Genomic DNA, 16,944 nt, shown 5'->3' on the forward strand with positions numbered 1-16,944 from the left:
TTAACACAAGAAGTGCCAAATGTTGAGAGGCTTGGGAGCGAGAGTTTCATTGGCACAGGACGCCATATTTCGATGTATACGTGTCGTATGACACAAGTGCATTGACCACATTATGTAGAATGGTGCTACTATGTTGAACAGTTGTAGGGGCTTCATATGATTACAATAATGGTACCCAAAAGTACAATTCCAACTGAATTAATTCAACTGAATCATCAAACTACAACACTTTGAGTTCTCTGCAACATTTCCAGACAACAACAATGGACAATTTTCCAAGTTTCTTGGAGGACAAAATACGTGTCAACATCGAGAAACTGTTAAAAGTTTCAGTTATGTACAAGGCTTGGAATCATCAAGTAAACAAAAATGATATCGACTCAGACTGACGTACAGAATTTCTATATGCCTAAGCTAAGTCAGCAATAGCTACAATAAATTTGCTCTGCTTCCACTCGAATACTAACTTCATTAAACTTGTGGAAAGATGGATTACCATTCTGGCAATGCTGAAGATGGAGAGCGCTTTATGACGCTCCCATTCACCAGTCAGAAGTAGAGCAGAACGATATACACTCGGAACCAGGTGCTTGGCAATACAACAAACAATAGCGGAAGGCTCCGCTGATCACGATAAATAAAAGATCAGCCAACCAAGACGCTTTCAACGGAGAATGGAACTTAGAATCTTATGTTTATATTACAGCAAGGGAACTCGTTAGCTCCACAGTAGGTGCATTAAGAAAACCAGAGTTCCTGTTGTTAGATGCTTGAAAAGGATGTCTCCCGATGAGCTGCTATGATTCAGCTGTCCTGCATTAATATATTCGTCTTTGCTAGAAGTTACAGAGACGTTTACTGACATTGAGCCTGTAAAGGAGAAACTCAAAAAATATGACATAAGTATTGGTAACTGGCCCAAAGTTGTAAAGGAAGTGAAACTCGTTATTCAACTTACAATCGTAGTTAGCCCACCCAATCCTTTGGCGAGCTAAGTCATAGACAAATATCTTGTCTTTTAGAACAAGATCTGCAATTGAAGAAACGAAAGGTCATCAGATGGCACATTGATGATTAGCATACATGTTTAAGTACTATTCGTAAACACAAATTATGATAATCAATTCTATCAGATGCTATAGAAAGAAACTGCAGATTGCTCAGAAGCCATTGCAGATTCTTTCGAACTATTGAAAGCTCCAGACCTGCACAACATGCCATGCAAGCCTGCACTTGAAATTTATCATCTACCAACTCAAACCTAAACTACAGAGCCTTAACCCTTGCTCAGGTTTTTTAAATTTGCCTCTAAACTTTATTCATTTATTAGAAATCAGCCTAGTTTGAGTTTTATAAATCAAATTCAACAGAATAACAAAATGCTCCGTATGTTCTGCACACACAATATGACTTCCAACTTTCGGCCATAAAGTTAATCAACCAGCCTAAATTTGGGGCCTAACCTCCTAAAATCGTCACCCCTCCCTGAACCTTCTGAAAGCCAATGCACCACATAGCAGCACCTTCCTGTTACAATAGAAATAACCCATTAGACTTACGCCATGTAATTTGCAGTCATGATGTCTAAAGAAACTATTTAAATAAGAAGTTTAAAGGAAGCCAGAGAATACTTACAATGATACCTGTATGCATAAGGTACTCCTCTGGTTTCAACACCATCGATGCACCTCCGGCAAAGTTTAGACTAACCGAAGGAAATACATCAGCCAAACTGAAAAATAAAATAGATGTCATTCAGATTTATTTATTTTTAAAAACATAAACAGAAAGAAACAAATTGCCACAATTATGCGCACCCTCCATGGTCCACCATTGTTCTTATGGAAAACTTCAAAGATATTTAGACAAAGAACCAACCTGGTGGAAACTAGATAACACTGGTTTCCTTTGAAATGGTGGGAGTCACGGTTTGTGAAGCAGCCGAAGTTATCTACAGATACAATCATAAAATCAGTTTTAAGTACGGAGATGAAATCATATTGTTTCCATGCAATATTATATCTGATGTCAAATAGAAAGGAAGGAGCAGATATTTCACAATCACATCAAAGTCAAGTTGGCCCCATCAGAAACTAAACCAAGAGATTAAATGAATCAAATGATGAAGAAAGAAAGAAAGAATTACAATAGGAACGAAGCTTAACTGTGCCTTAATTAATGTAGCTTCTGCCCATGAAATTACATCATAGATCAAGCAACACAGAAGACTCAAACACCATCAAATTGATATATATATATATATGTATATATGTGTATATATATATGTATATATGTATATATATATATATGTATATATATATGTATATATGTGTATATATATATGTATATATGTGTATATATATATGTATATATGTGTATATATATATGTATATGTGTATATATATATGTATATATATATATGTATATATATATATGTTCTTTTCCTCTAACAAAATGACATTTTTCGTCCCAATGCTAATGATGAAAATTATTTAAGTGAATTAACGTATCAAATCAAGTGAACAAACTTACGGCACTAACGAAAGGATCAAATGCTTCTTCCACAAGGTATGACAACGTTGTTCCTGAGTCAACAATAGTTCCTCGACTGTTTGATGTTGTAAAGGCTGCTGGATCAATTGGCAAGGTTTGCCCATTGACAGCGATGCTTTGCAGATTTAAATTGTAATGTGGCCTGAAAATAACAAAAAACAAAACTATATTACCGAAAAAATTACAGATGAAGGGACAAAAAATAATAACTGTTATAAATCGTTGCAATTAAAAGAACAATATTAAAAGTAATAGTGAGGTTGACAGAGTATAAATTTTTACGTTTGATGTTTCTGCACAGAGAGAAACCAGACTTCCTCGGTGAAACAACAATCTTATTATTATCAGATAATGTTAAAAACAAATCACTAGCACAATGGGGATGAATGAAGCTGAATCCTATCCAGATATCAAATAGCCAAGCACAAAAAGTTTAATAAGCCAAAAGTGATATGACTCAATGTTAAGTTGCAGCATCCTTGGTGCATAAAATATATTTGGAGTCCTTGGTGCATAAAATATATTTGGAGTCAAGGTCCATTGCTGACCAAATAAATTGTGCGTTTAAATGAAATACGACAGATATAGAAACACAAAAACACGAACAATGATTTAAATGTGTAGTAGAAATTAAGTTCCACTTCATAGACTGGGTTATACTTATATCTTAGAACTTTTAACCTAAATCAAACATCACAACCATAAATAAATTCCAACAGGGTAGAGACATACTGTGACGGGACAAGGGGACTATATACAATGCTTGGCTCCAAAATCTCGCCAAGAACAAGTATACCTCCTCCATTTCCATCTCCCTTCAAGCAATGGGAAAACACTCTGGGAGTCATCCCTCGAGATGACAATTGTGATATAACAGAGAGAGACCCTTGGCCGAACCCAAATATCCCATCCACTGCTTTATCTGTCTTAGTCAAATCACCAGACTGATACGTACTACACCTGCACGACCATCTGAGGCAATAAGCTTCAATAAAAAGAAACATGAAAAATGATGTAAGCATCCAAAGAAAATGAAGAGAAATTACAATATAGAATATCCCATTACTCTTGTTTTAGTCAGATATAACAAGTATTGAACAGGTATTAAACCCCGACCCCCCTCCCACCCCCACACACCAACAAATCAGAGAAATTCTGCACAATCAATTACGGTTCTTCTGGCACACATCATGCTTAGTGTTATTTATGAAGCAGAGTCACTATTACTGCTAAATGATGGGACTGGTCAGCCATACCATTTTAAATTTACCGTAAATACGGATAAATTATGTACACCTGAAACAAAACATGAATTATTTGTTGATAAAACCTGATCAATCTTCATATTTATTGATAAAACCTGATCAATCTTCATACTAAGTTATTTATTATATTTTGCCTGTATCATTTGTTTGTCAATGATTTCTTTATAAGCCTCATTTGTTGTGCACACCATTTCATTATAAGTTGAAACACTCACCCGAAAACAACAAATGCTGATGAGTTAGCGATATAAGACTGCCCCAGAATCATGTCAAAGTATAGTGCATCCAATACATAATAACCAGTCGTCCCACTTCCATCACCATATTGGAAGGTATAACCGCACTGATTGCTCTGAGTTAAACATTCAGTTGACGAAGTATGAAATGAGGAAGTGCACATTGGGTCTGTACAGGGGATCAGCCCTGCAGTTGAAGAGCTAGCAGAATCATAGAAATTGAGCTGAATCTGCCAAAAAAGGAGCAGAAATTCGAGAGTTTGTTACGCTTTAACTTGCCCCTTTACTCTACAAACTTCTTAGAGTGACAGCAAGCAACAAAACGAAACAGAACTTACACCAAGTCCGCTAGATTGGGGGCAATCACTGCACGAATTGCAGGTAATCCACAGGATGTCACTTCCGGTATCAATCTGCACATTGAATTCTTTCGGTGGAGAGCCCAATTTCACTTTGGTAAAATAAAGCCTAGATAAAACAAAGATAGAACGAAAAATCATTAATCTTAGTTGCATAATAAAATAAGAAGAAAACTGAATAGAAACAAGAAAAAAAATCCAGAAGAACACTAAAAAAGTCCAGAGAAAGCATTGAAGAACTCATTGGCAGAGGAACTGAAAACAGCAAGAATCAGCAAGCTTCGAGCTTTTTGTAATTTTCTTTCTTATTTTCATTTTCTCAGCAACCAAACAGAGCTAGAAATAGAAAATACAAACACGTAGAGACAATAAATGCTTACCCAATTAAGAACCCACAAAGACTAACAAACACCCAGAAGAACACTCAACTCACCCAACAAAATCTACCTAAAATTCAGACAAACCCATTAATCCAAACGCATTAAAAGCTTCATTTAAGAGAACCCAGATGATAAAATTACCCGACTAGGTAGGGATCGGAGGTGCCTTCGACTGAGAAGTTGACAACGCCGCCCACCACGTTCTGCAAGAGCCGGGCGTGCCTGACTCGGTCCCGGGCTAGGAGCTGGTCGAGCTCCACTCGGTGGCTCGGGGGAAGAGCACGCTCTAAAGAAAGAAAGGCGGCCGGGAAGCTGCAGTAGACGACGGAGAGAGAGAGCAGCGCAGCGAGGGAGGCCAAGATCGGAACTTTGGAGACCCGCATTTCGGCGAAACGGATAGTTCTTTTAGTTGGGTGAGAGGGAAATTCAGTGGCAAAGATGGAGGAGGTGGTGGTGCTTCTTGCTTTTGTTCATTGACAGAGGATAGACTGTCAGAGTTTAAATAGAGACTACAACGACTATTATACCCTAAATGCTGACTGAGGCATTGACGTTGAAACAAGCGCCCTTTAGGCAGTTGGATTACAATCATAAAATACCTCACTTTCTTGAAAGCCAGTGAAGTGACATTTTTAGGCCAAAGAATTAAAAATGGAAAGTTGTAAATCGCCCAATTCTACCGCTCGCTTTCGAGTGATGTTAATCCAAATGGATAATGTCATTGGTGGTTAACACAGTATTATTTATCTAAATTGAAGATGTGTTGACTGAGGTTATTAGAATAATTAATATTTTTCTTAGGAGTTTGAAAAGGGTTTCGCGTTGAGTATTTTGAGTTTTTGTTGAGTTAAAGGGGCCTCTCATGTTGTAGAACCACTTCTATGTATAGGATGGATTTCATGATAACCAGGTTTCTAGAGGTAGAGTTTTGATATGATTATGGGTTGGTTTGGTATTGTTATGCTTTAAAAAAAAAAAAAACTACTTCTGCTGTGCTGTGAGAATAAGCAGCTGTGAAATAAAGCAGCAGAGTGTTTGGTAAACCTTTTTTGTAAAAGTGCTTTTGAAAAATAAAAAAAAACAGTATTATAGTGTTTGATAAACTTTTATGTAAAACAAATATGAAAAAAAATTGATTTTTCAAAGCTGGGTTTTGCAACTTTGTTTTTGGCCTTTTTTCACCAAAAACTGTGAAAAAAAAGCTGAAACTGAATGTTTACCAAACATAAAAAAGCTCCCAGCTTTTTTTAACAGTCAATTTTTTCAGAATCACCTCAGTCTCAAGCTAGGATTATGTCGGCACTCACCTAGATATCCTCTGACTTCATCTCTTTACATGCGGTTATTCATGCAGTGGATTTTGCCTAGGCAAAAGGTTGGACGAATTTCTAGATTGAATGTGACTCTTCTTTAGTAGTACTCATTATGATAGGATGCCAAGGCTTATACGTAATAGTTGGATTACTTGTCTTACTCTTCTTTTTGGCATGCATATTCATGTCACCTATATTTTTTCGATAGGGAAATTTACTCATAATTAATTGGCTAGTTTTGGCATGAGTACAGAGAAATTTTTAGTTATGACGGAAACACAAATAGTACATCACGTGTTTTAATAAAAGTGATGTGAAATTTTATTTTTTAAGTTATTAAATTTTTAGCACACATATTCATCATTTGTATAGTGATACGTAGTACCATCCCGTATATCGATCACATTGAAGAATCTCTGACGGGTGCGCTGCTATGGCTTAAGTTCACGACCTTTCTTCTCGACCTAATTACAGAATTTTCTAGTTTGGTTGCTTTTTGGTTTCCTTCTATTGAGAGAAGGCTTGTCATTTTCCTCTATATTGCTCACTTAGCATCATTTTTCCATGCCCTTTCGCTCTTGTTTGTAATTTTTTTATTTAATAATTTTGAAATGGAAGGATGGCCTGTGGGCTATCAGATTGTGCAGGACCCTTTGCTTTTGGGTGAGGGTGGTCATTTTTCAGGTCCTACATCGTCATACTCCAAGACGCTAACATCGCCTAAATTTATATTTTAATTATTTAAAAAATATTTTTTTGTTAAGTTAGACGAAGACTAGCATTTTGTATTTGGATGTAGTCTTTTAGCTAGCCAGTATCATTTTCATTTTTCGAAAATGCCATATTATTCAATTTGAAATTTTGAATGGTGCATGTTATGGTGTTAACTTTTTTCAATGACGATATGTATATGCCAAAAGGTAAAACTCTCGTCTAAAAGTTAAAAATCATATGATCTCACTGAACCATAGTATTAAGTGGTGTTGTCATGCTAATTATAATGTGAATTTGGAAGCAAAGCCCGCGAAATTTTGAAGAAGATGTGGTAAGATTGTATTTTCTTCTGCTTTATGTATGTGGGGAGCAAATGGGGAAGTTTAATATATGGAGGAAAAAGTAACAGAGGAGGATTCTCTCCCCTCCTAATCTCTCCTCTCCTCCTACTTGAATGGTTATAGTTAAGCCACGTCAACATCTTATATTGATTTTTTTATAAAAACAATAAGATAAAAAGTAAAGTGTGAGAGGAATGAAGGGAAGGAGATGAGAATAGGAAGGAATAATCATACTCAAAAGTAACAACCCTATCCAGCTCAAGTGCCACCTAAAAGAAACGAGTTGGATCATGTAGTAGCTTTAAATGGAGGGGGTTAGATGAAAGAGTTCTTTCTGAGATCTCTTTGTGGGAATTTCAAGAACAACTTTAATCTGTTTACCTTATACATTGCGATCAGTTTTCGTCATATATTATTTATGTTCAATTTTAAATAGAAAAATTTAAAATAATTTCTAACCACAGAATAACAGATAAATGAATACGATGAAGTAATCACCAAAATCTTCACAAAGAGAATCCAAATAAAATCGTATTCCTGTCAAGTATTGTTCAGAAACCAAATGTATCATTCTTTGTGAAGTTGCATTTCCCACACTCAAACCCCAATTATAATGTTCATATATTGATATGTCATGTCATTTAATCCGTAATAATAGTTAACTTCAAGTTGTCACTCAACGCAACAAACATCCTCCTTCAAAAGTACGCCTCCATGATCAACCCCTCACGTAATCCACACCAAAAATAACAAAAAAAAAGCTGCAAAATCCTATACTCATCCATAATTTACGTTAAGATTTCGAAGTCGAGTAGTAGTACATAATAATTATATTAATATTGTCTCAGTTTAATTATATGCACAGTTTGAGAGGTGTTGAATTTTATCACAAAAACATTGTTAGGTGTTTAATTTTAAATAAAAAAAATTGAAAATGATTTATGACCACATGATGTACGACGAACAGATATGATGTAAGAATATCTAGGATCCTCACAAAGAGAATCCGGATGAGGTACAAATCCATATATCTTGTCAAGTTTCTAACAAGAGATTGCATTGTTTAACAATATATTTGATCAATTAGATAGCCATTTTTGCATTGTTTAACAATATATTTGATCAATTAGATAGCCATTTTTCCTGCGATCGAGTCGTTCTGCAAATTTCAGCAACCAAATTATTTAAGAAATAAATTTGAGGAAGAAACATGGAAACTTTAATTAATAGAGTATGATTTGCTTTTCTTGTTAACATACCTTTTTCTTTTGTATTTGGAAATTGACGTGTGTGTCTTTGTTTAAAATTAATTAAATAGTTCAAAGGTCGATTCCATGCGTGGACCAATACATTAGCAATAATACAATGGACTTTGATCCAGGATATAAGTAAATTGTGATCATCAACCATTCAATCTTAACCAATTGTAGATGATTGATCCGTCAATTAGAGCAACCTAAAATAGATTAATTCTAATCACATTTATCCGCAAGTGCACTGTTCGTAGATAGTATAGAAGCACAAGTATGGAGTCAAATCCTACAAGGAACTGTGATTTAATTTGATAACTACCAACTTAACGCACAAGTGAAAATGAAAATATTATTGAGCAAAGGAGATATTGGTTGTGAAGATTAATACTAAAAGATAAAATTGCTGAAAGTTTAAGGAAATAAATAAACCAATAACTGTAAAACTTAAGAACAAACAAGACGTTAAGGGCTAAGGCATCTAATTTCACCAATAACAATCCTATTCTGATTCTTAGCCATCAACTATCCATTTAACAACTCCTATGTTGATGATTAAGTTTCCTAACTCTATAATCCGATCATGATGTATGCATCAAATTATATTCTTCTAAGAAGCAACCTAGCATGGTGTATGCCTAGATTTCACAACTTGAAGTTCCCCAAGTACAATGGAAACTTTTATAGAACCACACAAAACCTAGAACATGGTGTATGCTTCTAGTAAATTGTGATCTCAAATTCATGATTCGAACAAGAATATAACATGGATGTATGCCTATGAACCTGCAACAAACACTTATTAATTCATACAAGTGATAGCCAATAGTCAAGAACGAAAGAACAAGTGAATTAAGCCCAAAATTTAAGATTCAACATAACGAAAATTGTCTTGGATAATCAAATAGCTAAAAACACAAAATATTATTGTTATGGCTACATTGTAGCCTTAGCAAAAGAATTTAGAAACACATAGTCATGGAATACATAATTAAAGATAACCTCTTCTGCGTTTTTTTCTTTTCTTTTTCTTTTCTCCTCTTCAAGTCTGCAGCCGTTCTCCCCCCCTTGCTCTGTAGCAACAGCCACTTCGAACCAAACTGTTCAATCCCCCCAATTTTATTTTATTTTTGGCTTTTCATCTCCACCCCTCCACTTGTATTTTGACGAGGATTAAGTGCATTATTGGGCCTAAAAACACTGCTCATATTTCTCTATCAAACTGGTCAGACTAATTTACTTGTTGGGCTTTAAATCTCCAACTTAAATGAACTGCACAGATTTGGTTCAAATCACTTAAAATGCAAAGTTAACAAAATCTGGAAATCCTAACAGCAATCATTAAGATGATCATAATTCATTACAGGAGCATCGGATTGACATAATTCCAACTCCATTTGAAAGAAGACTTCCATATCTTTTCATCCATATATGGTATGCAATGAGGTTCCTCTGGATGAATAAATGGCAGCATCAAAGTCACTGGACAGAAACTCCCATATCCCAGATTTTCCAAATTGTGTCACCTCCATGTCTTAGGCATCGCTTTGATATCCTATGATCTTCCTTTGAATGTTTATGGACCGTTTTAGGCTCTCAAAACTCCTCTTTTTAGCCTCAAAATCCCTTTCTTTGCAATTAATCCTACAAAATAAGAAAACCACAAGTAAACTACTACTAAGGGATGAAAACTATACATAATTCAAATACTAAGGTGATAAAAACTTGTATAAATATGATTGTATCAATGATTATTTAATTTTTTATTGTATTTTCTTCTTTATTATTAAATTAAGAACAAACAATGAGTGATCACGATTTTTTTTAGACTCTGGTATACAACAGAAGGGGACTTCGGTGATGATGACAATCGCATCCTTCCACGTTAAACTCAAATCATGCACGACCAGAATAATTTTAATTTTATATGTAAAACTTGAACTTGTTTTGGTTGTAAATTAATACTCGCTCTGTGCTTTATGGCTAATTAAGTTAATAGCAAACTTTTAGCTTTAATAAAACACAATGGTAATCTTATCACATATTTGTACAATCATTCGTACATAGAAATGGGATCCACATATGTTGTGGGTTCTAACTCTATTCGAAAGATGATACGAATAATAATATGAATATGTGATAAGTGTAACATAACTCTTGATAAAAAGAGCTTTAGGAATGGCCAATAGGATGACTCTTGTCCCGTGACTAAATTTTGCTATTGCACTATATATACACATATATATTGCCTTTGGATCAAAGGGATCCCCATTTTTTTGGAGGGATCAGTTGTAGGGCTCACTCTACGTCGAATTTCAACGATTCGAACCGTCCATTTTGTAAGTCTCGGTTCATAAAATTATCCTTGCAAAAATTCAATTTAATCTGAAACTATTTGCCTATTTAATTATCACGTTGGAATTTCATTGTTTCTTAGAGAACAAAGTGTTCTTCAATTTCTTTAACTTAATTAGATGCCTCAAATATTTTCGATTTTGCTAATATTTTGTCAGGATGATTTATGAAGTGTAACTTAAAAAAATAGATAATTCAGAACGTTAAAGTTCAATGTGGTCCTAATCCCAATATATATAGGCCCTTTAACAAGAGGATCCCCATTTTTCAAAAAAAAATAGTGACATCCTTTTGACCGTTGGATTGGCTTCAATGAAATTGTGTGAATGAGATTAAATCACAGGCCATACAATTTCGACCACACAATTTCATTAAAGTCAAATCTAACAGTCAAAAGGGTGTTCCTATTTTTATTTTTTTATTTTTTTTGAAAAATAGGAATTCCTCTTGTTAAAGGATTCCTCTATGCATACACTTTTTGTTGACTGCTTTTAGGCTTATTTTTCTTATGCATAGTTTCTTACCCACGGATTTATCAATGCAATAGAAAAATGATTTTTTCACCCACAGTTTGTCCACTTCTCTTACACGTATTATTCTTTATTTTTTTTTATCTTTAAATAGAATAATAATCAAATAATTACAATTAAAAGGAATGTGCACATAGCACAAAAGGTGTGTCAAAATCATGTCCGTAAATCACATGTCAATTTTCTAAGTCTTCTTTTAACTCTCTCTTGCTGCTCCATTTTCTATATTTATAAAGAAAAGAGAGCAACGAGACAAGAGTTATGACAATTTTTATTAAATGCTAAATTTGTCCTTAATTTTAACAGCAAACTGGATGAAAATTGAGAAACTTAACGGCAGGGTTCAAATTGGCCTCTTTTATATAGTTTAGGTGATAAGTACTATAAACAAATTTGTGTGTGAGTACTTGATCCATTTCCGTAAATCATTTCCGAAAACATGTGTCACTTTTTTTAACTACCTATTAATAAAATCTTTTTTGTCAATCAAAAGAGGATGAAAAGAGCAAATGACCCTTTACCATACTGGAGGAAAGAAGTTGAGCCTCTGCATGACGATGTGGGTTCAAACCCGTCGGTGACTAATCTAACATTTAATCTAACAAAATCTATCATTTGACCAAAAATTAAAAAAAAAAAAAAAAAAAAGCGTGCAAAGATTATTAAGTCTTATATCACAAAATAAGATTATGGGCAATAATGAAATTTCGAAAAATCAAATGTTGCTTTTTTTTTTTTAATTATTATTCACTCACATGTAATCATAGCATATCTCTAAAATTAAAGTGTACCTTCGGATCATATAACACATCTCCAAGAATCATTTGATATGCTCGAAAAGTACAATATTAAGCAGAACCCAGAAAAGTGTACCTTCAGAGTATCATTAGGAAAGTTCTTGGGTAATATGGTTACTAAGTGTGGAATTAAGGCTAACCCAGATAAGATCAAAGCCACCATATAAATGAGATAGCCCAGAACCAAAAAGGAAATACAAAGCCTTACAGGGCGAACGACAACCCTCATCAATTTCTTATCACGATCCACCGACAAGTGCAAACCATTCTTCACAACGATAAAAAAGACCAAGGGTCTACTCTGGACGGATGAATGTGAAGAAGCATTCTCTAAACTTAAGGAATTCCTTTCCAAACCCTTAATGCTACCTAAACCGATGGATGGAGAAAACTTGTAATTGTACTTCGCTGTATCCGACTGTGCGGTAAGCACAACTCTAATTCAAGAAGGCTCAGGGGAGTAGAAACCGGCATACTACATATCAAAGGCTCTTCTTGAACTAGAGATGAGGTATCAGAAAATGGATAAACTCATCTTAGCACTAGTAGCAACATTTAGAACACTCCGACCGTATTTCCAGTCATTCAAAGTAATCTACATGGCAGAGTACCCACTGAGATCTATCTTGCATAGCCTCGACGTCTCATCCAGAGTCACCAAATGGGCAATCGAACTAGGAGAACATGAGATAATCTACCGAACCATGACATCAATCAAGGGCCAAGCATTGGCGAACTTTGTACTGAATTCACGCCGACAACCTAATATACCATAGACGCAGTAAGTCCTAAGGCCCTCCAAAAAATCCACGCCTTTGGAAGCTTTACGTAGACGGGTCGTCCAACATATATGGGGCTGCCGCAGGGATGGTACTGCAAATATCGGATAATCTATACTTGAACAGGCTTTGAAAGTTGGGTTTAAAGAAAGCAACAATGGAGCATAGTACGAAGCCCTCATGGCAGGGCTCAGAATCGCAAAAGAACTCCAGGTAAAAAAATGCTAATTCATTGTGACTCGATCTCATAGTTAATTAGGTCACAAGGGACTACATCGCCCACCATCCTGTTATGGGGCTTTACCTGGACATAGTTAAAATGCTACTTGAGAAGTTCAACAAATACGAAATCTCACAGATCCCCAGATAACAGAAGAGCCACGCCGATGCACTCGCCGAGGTAGCTTCAAACGTAGATTACTCTTTTTAACGAATGATCCCCTTTGAATATCTAGAAACCCATAGTATCCATGAGATGGAGCCTGAGGTAGTTGTTGTTATTGACGCTTGAGAAAATTGGATGGATGAAATAACGACTACATATGAGACAGAAAACTACTAGAGGACCGCAACTTGACCAGAAAGCTAATCTAGAAGGTGTCAAGATACACAGTCATTCACGGAAAGCTTTATCGACATTCATACTCCAAACCTCATACCTTGTGTGTCACACCAATGATTGGCCTACAAATTTTAATTGACAACTCCGGGGTCTAAGACAATCATGCTGGAGGAAGGTCGTTGGCCCATAAACCAATAAGTGCGGGTTACTATTGGCCCATAGTTGCGACAAATGTCAAAGGTATGTCTCTATGAATCATCAACACGCGGAAGAACTCAATACTTTGAAGCCTTTCAGGCAATGGGGATCTAGTAGGACTCCTTACGAACGCACTAGGAAACAGGTAGTACCTGATAGTGGCAACAAACTACTTTTTGAAATGGGTAGATACCAAGCCCCAAACAAGAATCACAGCCATAATCGTCAAGTTTTTTGTTTGGAAGAACATCATCAATCGATTCAGAATTCCCCACACTATACTAACCGACAACCGACTACAGTTCATTAGCTCTAAGGTCACTGACTGGTACAAAGAACTCAAGATCTGTCACCTCACCTCCACTCTGAGATATCCACAAGGCAACGGACAAGCAGAAGCCTCGAACAAACCCATCTTGCAATGTTTTAAGAAAAGACTGAAAGAAAAGAAAAGCAAGTGGCTAGAAGAAACTGCCTGGAGTCTTATGGGCTTATCGCATGACAATCTGGAAAGCTGAAGCCTCGAACAAAACCATCTTACATGTTTTGTTTATATTCATTGTTAATGTGTGCGTGTGTGCATATATTATAACCAATATATATGGGTCAATTTGACAAATTTGCACATCCTATGGATGTCTTATGTTAAAAGGCAATAAGCGTGGGATGAATTCCATTTTATTTGTTTAATATTTATACCTTCCTCACATTAGCGGAGCCACATAGAGGGCAGTGCAGACCATGCCTATCCTGAAATTTCACCTTTTGTATGCACTCTATGCAAACTTTTACAAAAAATGAGCATGTGGCCCATTCGCTACTGGGGTTTTGTAATTCCAAATGGCCATGGTTCAAAACTTACTAGTGTTCCAACATTCATTTATTTATTTAAAAAAAAACTGAAAAAAAAAAAAAAAACCCCTTGTTATTTGCCATATTTTTACCATATTAAAACTAAGTCCTCTTTTTTTTTTTTTTTTTAATTTAAAAATCATACCATATTTTTTTGGACAGTTGATAATAAACAAAGGCCTATACAGTTTAGAGTAAGATCTAATTTTAAGTCATGATCTTAAATTTTTGTTCGAATCTCTTGTCTTAGTTTTTTTCTTTTTTTTTTTTTTTTTTTTAATTTTTTAATTTTTTATCAAAGCCTGTAAATAAGTTTTGTTCTTATGATATAATCATTTCAATACTAGGCTTTTCATACAAAACTTAAATTGTGACAGCCCGTCCCGAAAATATCAAAAACGTACGCGTGAAAAGACTATTTTGCCCCTACTTTGTTTTCTTTACGTTTGTTGGTTGTTTTGAGTTGGTTGGCATGTTTGGAGCCACACACACACTCCCACACTGCACTCCCTTCTTTCCCTTTCCCTGTGACTGTCCCGAGTCCCCAGTTCCCTTCCCATTTCCTTCGAACGTACGGACACACACCCAAAACCCATCAAACGTCCACAGATCGAGGGAACCAAGACCATATTCGAGCTCGTGAGGCTTGTACGAGTCCAACCGTACCATTTCCAGGTAAGAACTCCATCGTTTTCACGTCGAATCAACGATGTCCGATTTGAGGTACTATTCATGCACGCGTGATTTCTCACGTTTTAGGAAATTTTAAGCTTGTAGATAGCTTGGTGAGGTCCCAAGGAGGCTCGGAGTAGTTCGTTTGAAGGAATTGGACGTCGGGATCGTTGGTTTCGAAGTTGGCCGGAGTTGGATAGATTTTTCAGGTGAGATTTCGTAGTTTTTAACCCTTGAAAGTGGTATGATTGTGTTCCTCTAGTTCTAAGCTTCATTTTGGTACCAAAATCGTGAAAATTGGTTGAAAAACGAGAAGATATCGAAGTTTAAAGTTTTCGCGATTTTCCAGCGCCGGCGACGGCGCCGGAGGTTCGCCGGGGAAGAAGACGGAATATTCCGTCAAGTCTGACGGAATATTCCTGACGCCGTTGACGGAATCTGTCAAAACTGACGGAATATTCCCTACGGCGTCAGTTGACGCCGTCAGCGTGCCAGGCACGTGCCTGCGCGTGGCCGGCGCGTGAGGGCGCGTGCGGCGGTGAAAAATTATTTTAAAAACTTGGGGATGTTCGTGAGGTTGAGTTGATCACGTTGGTGTATTCATACACCCCATTTGAGCAATGTATGAGAAGTTATTTCAAAAGTTTGGTTATGTGCTTTAAAATTAACGTTTTTATAGTTATTTCGCATATAGGTGAGACGTATCCCGAGGACGAGCGTGGTCACTCGAGGCAGGGGGGTTACGACCCTTCCACTTATCAGTGAGTGGGCTTTTGGTTTTCTGTATATACCTATATACTTATATTTTCCCAGAAATTGAATTAAATGTTTATTTGTTATATGCCATGCATTATATTATCGTCATTTATGCATCATTAGTTGCATTATTGGGCGTATACATATTTATATACATATGCATGTTTGGTGCTGTGGACGCAGAGGTAAGTGCCAGGTAAGTGTTATTCACGTTTATATTCAGTAGTGATTCGAGATGCTTAGAGAGCTCATAACCTGCACCCCCGGTGTTAGTGCTCCCGCCCAGAGTAGGTCACAGTCTTTCACGTGTTGTTTACCTCCCGCACCACACGCTCAGCTTGGATCCAAGTTAGGTGCACAGTCCTGTCGTACAGACCACTTCACAGCATTCACGTGATCGTAGCACTAGAGCGTTTATATGTATTACACCCAGGCCTGTCGTACAGACCACTTTAGGTGGTTCCGACTCGTGGGCAGGTTTAGTTATTGTGATTGAGACCTGAGCTCTAGATACAGTCGTACATGTCACGTTAGGTGACTCCGGCTGCCAGATTATATGTTATTGATATGATTTATACCTGAGCACTTGCATTTCATTCTGAGGTTCCGATGTGGCATATATTTGAGCATGATTGGCATATTTATATCTACGTACATATGTTTATTTTCTGGGAAGTATACAGGTTTTACGGCGAGGGGTTAGAATCTTGATTTTGAAATGGTTTTCGAAAAGCTTTGTTTTTGCCCACTCACGCTTTTGTTTTGCGCCCCTCCAGGTTCTAGCTATCTAGCAAGTTTGGTGGTTTCCCAGAGGGGTTTTCCGGCATTTCTGACAGACGATCACCAGCGTAGGGCCACCTGCGGGTGTACTGTTGTAGTGTCATTTTAGTTTGGACTGCTTTAGGCTTTCTGCTCTGAACTTGTGTCTCACTTACGCTAGCACTTATTACTTCTACCTTATGTATGCTAGTTTTGATTTATCCATACTTTCATGTTACTACTTTATTAGCTTCCGCACTGTGCACATGGTTA

At 36.4% G+C, this 16,944-nt stretch overlaps 1 protein-coding gene across 1 annotated transcript; it reads right to left on the bottom strand.

The window, feature by feature from the left end:
* Nucleotides 1-182: 182 nt before the first annotated feature.
* LOC103933034 (aspartic proteinase 36) lies at nucleotides 183-5,307 on the bottom strand. The gene is given in 11 exon segments (XM_009342687.3): nucleotides 183-870; nucleotides 959-1,030; nucleotides 1,464-1,527; nucleotides 1,636-1,732; nucleotides 1,879-1,912; nucleotides 1,915-1,951; nucleotides 2,533-2,695; nucleotides 3,286-3,513; nucleotides 4,034-4,284; nucleotides 4,393-4,522; nucleotides 4,935-5,307. Coding segments are annotated over 11 exon segments (1,470 nt in total). The 5' UTR covers nucleotides 5,177-5,307; the 3' UTR covers nucleotides 183-718.
* Nucleotides 5,308-16,944: the final 11,637 nt, after the last annotated feature.

The sequence above is a fragment of a genome, unplaced genomic scaffold (assembly GCF_019419815.1).
Source record: "Pyrus x bretschneideri cultivar Hongxiangsu unplaced genomic scaffold, Pyrus_bretschneideri_v1 Contig45, whole genome shotgun sequence".
NCBI lineage: Eukaryota > Viridiplantae > Streptophyta > Magnoliopsida > Rosales > Rosaceae > Pyrus > Pyrus x bretschneideri.